Source organism: Eurypyga helias, unplaced genomic scaffold (genome assembly GCF_000690775.1).
Source record: "Eurypyga helias isolate BGI_N326 unplaced genomic scaffold, ASM69077v1 scaffold6317, whole genome shotgun sequence".
NCBI lineage: Eukaryota > Metazoa > Chordata > Aves > Eurypygiformes > Eurypygidae > Eurypyga > Eurypyga helias.
In genome coordinates, this window is record NW_010263586.1 from 13,482 (window position 1) to 19,338 (window position 5,857).

General features: G+C 44.9%; 1 protein-coding gene across 1 annotated transcript; it reads right to left on the reverse strand.

The window, feature by feature from the left end:
* Positions 1–1,170: 1,170 nt before the first annotated feature.
* TALDO1 (transaldolase 1) lies at positions 1,171–5,570 on the reverse strand (the record flags this gene model as incomplete). Its single annotated transcript, XM_010156086.1, has 7 exons — positions 1,171–1,398; positions 2,041–2,186; positions 3,175–3,372; positions 3,493–3,668; positions 4,083–4,214; positions 4,846–4,953; positions 5,405–5,570. Coding segments are annotated over 7 exons (959 nt in total), but the record flags the coding sequence as incomplete, so codon positions are not given.
* Positions 5,571–5,857: the final 287 nt, after the last annotated feature.

Consider the following 5,857-nt stretch of genomic DNA (forward strand, 5'->3'; position numbering starts at 1 on the left):
CTCTGCAGGAAGAATTCCTTCCTGATGTCCCATCTCCATCTCCCTCTTTCCGTTTAAACCCATCACCCCTTGTCCATTCACTCCTTGTCCTTGGAAAAAGTCCCCCCCAGCTTTCTTGTAGCACCCCAGACACAGGAAGGGGCTACAGCGTCTCTCTGGAGCCTTTTCTTCTCCAGCTGAAACTTGAAGCTCAGTTCCCTTTCCAGGAGGATACAAATACTCCGTTAACAGCTTTCAATGACGGTAGTGATAGAAATCACAGCACACGCTGACTTGCAGTGGTAGGTCAGGCAGTTGTGTGGCAGCGTGGGGAGGTGGGGGCAGGGTAAAGCTTTTAATGCTGGCTTGACCTTTGAAAGGAAGGGAAAAAGGTCCCTCTGCCCAGTTTGCTTTCTGTCATCGCCTGCTTCTCGCTGTTCCCTACCCCTGTAAAGCAGAGGAGTCTGGATCCATCCCCTGAGGTGGCTTCATCTCCCTCTGGCAGGTTGGCACTAGTCCCCAGACCTCCCTTATTTGAGGGGTTGGCAGCGATTCCATGACCGTTGCGTAAAGAGAAGCAGTAACTCCTCCCAGGACAACATACAAAGCTCTAACAGATGATCTTGAGTTGTATCCACATGTTCATCTGTGTCAGCTCAGATTAACCAATCATCAAGTTAGTTATTAACTGCTTGAGAGACTTAGTGAATTTTGAAAGTGTAGCCCTCAAAGCAGGAGGGGGTACGTGCAGCTTACGCCGGTGTTGCAATCCCAGTGGCATTTCAGTGTCGCTTGGGTCCGTGTTCTTGCTGTTTCCTTGGGCAAGTGGGAAACTAACTGATACGTGACGAAGTTGCTTAAAATTGCTTATGATCCAGCTTTTTCCCCTGCGTTAAAAAGCCTTGCAGTACTAATTATGATGCATTCACCAGGCTTGCCAAGCAGTAGGTCGCTACTGCTGCCACCCTGGCTGCAGAAAGAGGAAAGGAAGGGACTGGAACCTAGTTGGTTTAGGGCACAGACAAATATATATATATAAATAGTGTCTCTTCAGTCACTGTAAAGTGGTGTGAAAGACCTCTTAATGTATTAGGACTGTAAACTTAATTAGGAATTGAATACAAAAAGTGAAATTAAACCACTGTCGGGTGTGTCCTGCAGGAGCAAAAGGAACACGTGACAAGGGAAGTCTGTGTTAATTTGCATGTATTGACAAAAGTGCCACAAAAATTTGAAATTCTATTTGTCCCTTTGCAAATTGATAAAAAAGCATGATACAGAAATCTATCCATACATAGCATATGACTTTTACAGGTAAGACATTTGTACATCCATTTAACCTCAGGTGATCCACTCATTCAGCCTTGACCACTCGGGAAAACTCTTCTACTTTCCATTTTCAGCACTGACCATTCGCTCCTGGAAAGGAAGAAGTAAACAAACAGCAGCTAAGTAAGAGCTGGGGAACTGTGCTTCAGCAATGCAGGCTTCAGTCACTATTAAGCAGGTGTTCTTGCTGACTGATGAGGGATACTTGGTGTGTATTTTACCCCCCAAAACACACAGTTGGATGAAAGGCTCCCACTAAACCGCTGGAAGACTTTCACTGGGCTGGGCTACGTGGGGCACACCTGTTCTTGGTGCCTCCTAGTGCCAAGTACAAACATGATTTACTCCCAGCTCACTATCTGAAGATTATTTATGTCTTGTATGGCTGCTGACAGCTAACGAGTTTAGAATTAAGGAGCTTTTCACTTTAATGGTAGTGTTATCTTGATTGGCTGCCAGTCTGAACACTGCCTTGGGCCTCACACAGCAGGTGTGACTACAGCTGGCACCAGTTCTGTCTTGAGGTGCAGTGAGGTTTACCAAGTTCACTTAATTTAGGTGGCCAGTTTGCTCGCTGCCTGTCCTACATAACATGCACTGCCTGTATAAAAACCTGATCCAACTTGCTTATGCATTCCTAATCCTTAGCCGTACCATGCGGTGCTGCGGGGTTAGCTCCAGTACTTGGAGGAACAGGAGAGGGGACAAGAGGCAGCATGATGTAACATCTACCTTTAACATCCTCTCCAGTTTAATTGCATCTGCAGCAAATTTTCTGATCCCATCAGATAGTTTCTCCACAGCCATTTGGTCTTCGTTATGGTGCCAGCGGAATGCCTTCTCATCCAGGTGGATCTTCTCAAGCTCACATGCCTGAGCTGTGCAAGGGAGAGTGAAAAAAGAAAGGAGCCATCTTCCCAGGTTCTTGTCAAACCCCAGAGGCTTCCTCAGTCTCAAGGTTCTGACTATCTGAACCAAATGAAGAATTCTCAACACCACTTTCAACACGTTCTGCTATGTGAGCACAGTTTGGGATGCAAGAGGGAAAGTGCTCCTGGACGTGGTTTGCAGGGTAAGGAGGAAGGCAGCCTAGATATTCCGTTTCTCTTAAAATCCAGTGTTTATGTCATGATCTTGTACCTGCTGCTGAGTGGTACGGGGCTTTCGGGCCTGTTACAAAGAGTTAGGCAACAGTCCTACTGCAGTGAGATGTTCTAAGCAAATACGCTGAACAATGGGGTCTTTGATTACTTGCACGTACCTCACAAAAGCTCAATTGATAACATGCCTACAAGCCAGCTCTAGCACCCTGTGAGCAGCTACAGCTGGGCACAAATCTCATCGTCTGAGTAGCAGCATTTAAGTAAGGCTACGGCAAAGGAAGGGGAGTGCAATGGGAACGTACATTCGAAGCCATCGTGGCACAGTATTACTAGGTCAAATCAGCGTTGCATACAATTCATTTCTGGAGTTCCTGGAGGGAAAACACACCCTTTGGCATGTCTAGAGCTAATTGCATCACTGATGCAATATTAACAGAAGGTGAAACCAGGTCTGGCATCTGTGCTAATGCTCGGTAAGCTTTTACCCCAAGCTCATGAAGAATGAAATTCCTCCCCTGGTCTCCCCATCTCTCAAGAGAAGCTGCACAGTATTTAAAGCACACTCCAAACCCATCCTAATTCCAGTTGGAGCACTCTGTGGGACTCAAGACCCTGCAGAAGTGATGTTGGCAACTGTAGCAGCGCTGTTGTAATGAGGCTATAGTATTTCCTGTAGTGAGACATCACAATTTACCCTTGACATTCCACAAGAAAGGGAGACAGAGCAAGGCTGTTACACAGAAGCAGACTGCTGTGGACTTACCCTCTTTCACACTGAGCGTGGGAGTTAACTTCACGTACTCTTTGCTGAGCTCTGCCAAAAGCTTGGGTGAGATAGTGAGATAGTCACAGCCCGTAAGCGCTTTTATTTCTCCCGTGTTTCGAAACGAAGCACCCATCACTATAGTTTTGTAGCCAAACTTCTTGTAGTAGTTATAGATCTTTGTGACACTCTTCACTCCTACAAATGATTCAGAACATGCTCAAAACCATTTTGTCACAAGAGGGCTTATACAAGTAAACTGCACTTTGAATGAGTAGCCATTGTATTTTTAAAATGTATGTTAAAAGGAAACTTTACCTGGATCCTCTGAAGGCTCATAGGTTTTCTTATCTCCATTTGCAACATACCAATCCAGGATACGTCCTACGAACGGGGAAATGAGAGTAACTCCAGCTTCGGCACAGGCAACTGCCTGAGCAAAGGAGAACAGCAAGGTCATGTTGCAGTGAATCCCATACTCTGCTTCCAGAACCCTGCAGACACAGGTGGGCTTAAACCAGCACTTTGCTCTCCTACTGGATTTATATTCTACTAACGAGCCAGTGGGTTAAACCCATGAATTTCTTGAGTTAAATTAGCAATGTGGTACAGTTTCTAAGCTTCAAGCTAACAGCAAATGTTTTGTGCTGCCAGACTCAGCTTTATTTAATGCTGTTCCTTGAACCAAATGCAAACAACTTAGCATGGCATTTTGAGAAAGTCTGTTTGTGGCCTGGCCCTTATATGAACAAACTTTTCTGATTTTGAGAGAAAGCTGTAGCCCTAGTAACGCGCTTCCTGGTGCAGTGCTTTCAAAACAATTCTTAAGTGCAGCATGCCTTTGTCGGGTGCCTGTGAACAGGCAGAAGCACGCTATGAATCAGCACACCAGGTACAGCAGTACTTACTTGCCGGCCTGGATTCCTTCCCATGTTGAAGACAGCTTGATGAGAATACGATCTTTACCAATTCCTGCTTCCTTATAAAGGTCAATGAGGCGCCTGGCCCTTTGAATCATTCCTTCCTTATCAAAGGACAACCTTTGAAACAAAACCAAGACCACTTATAACTGGCTTTCTTTTTACTGAAATGCTGCTGCCTCCCCGCCCCCACTGAAAAACATCCCATTTTATCAGCATTTATATGCCAACAGGAGGTTTTTGTTCTCAGAGGTACTTCCCGGATCATGAGCCCATCAAGCAGGTGTATGACAGCATTGCTCCTCTTGGATTCAGAGGATCCAGAGCTCAGGATAGCTTTCCTTGAGGAAGTTATAAAGCTTTCCTCAAGTTTTTCATAATGAATGTAGAAGCTGAGCATTAGAAATGAAGGGGCCAGGAGCAGGTTAACAGACAAATCCTGTGCAAGTCTTGAAATAAACTGTTAGAATAGATCTCTTGGTAAATGGGGAAGATATTATCACTCAAAAGAGAATGAGCAAAACTAAGTATATGGAAACGTGGGGTGTCTGTTGCTTGAGGCATTACTTCTCATAAAGTTTTGTCACCAAATCATTATCAAGCAAACTCAGTAAAATCCACTGTCTAATTAATTCAAACTCTTGCTAGTCTTAAATCAGCGAGCTGTCTAGTCAAGAACATCTTTCTCCAAGTCACATCATGTCTCTGTATGTACAAATATCCAGGGTAACCCAGAGGAAAAAGAGCCAACCTTGCATCTACTTCTGTGGACACACGGCCAGGTATCCTCTTCAGTATTTCTGCGCCAAATAATACAAAAAGCTTGTCACAAGCATTTTTTATCTGCTCCTCTTCTGACCTGAAAACCACAAAGAGCAAAATCATTTCTAGGGGTGGGGGGGAGAAGTGTATTTACACCTTGAAGATCAAATTTCACAGCCCATTTAACATTAAATTCCAGAGTTCAAATAGCCATTTCTGCTCTACTCCATGCTTCTGTTCTGCCCTCTCTGTACCACTCAGCCTTTGGACACTAGTTCCTATAAAGCTGTCAACTCCAGAGTGTTTTCCTCAGCAGTCCTAGTAGGCCACGTGTGAATTGGTAAATGGAGATGCACTTCTTCAAAGCGCATCTGAAACGAGCCTAAGAAATGTTAATTTAAGGGTTGAGGCTTTTTGGAGCAGGAGATACACCCATGAGTACATGAGGTGAAGCCCCCAGTACGTTGCTAGTAATACTAAATGCTATTTGTATAAATAAGGCCTCTTAACTATAGACCTACTGAGATAAAAACACCCTCTTTACTTACCCGCCAAGTTTTTTCCCATAGGCAACAGCATCATCCACGAGTTCCTGGTAAGCTGGCATCTGAGCAGCAGCTAGGATCAGAGATGGGTTTGTGGTGGCATCCAGGGGCTTGTACTCATCAATTGCTAGGGAAACAAAGATACCCTGTGTAAAACAATCAGCAGGGCCTGAGCAATTAAAAGGATTTTGCTCAAATATGTGAGAAGTACCAGAACACGGTTAACAGAGCTACAGTACCAGATACAGCGAAGTTTAGTCACTACTTTAGACACTGCCCAAAAGAAACATAGCCGTAGGAGCGGCAGGTGAAGGGAAGCGGTACTCGTTTTCAGCCTCTCCCAACTGTCTGTATCGTAATCACCAGCATAGCCAAGTTCTGGGAATCACCGGGAGGAAGTAAAGACAAGGGGATCTTCCCTCCCTTCTAGCAGTCATGGAATGGTTTGGCTTGGAA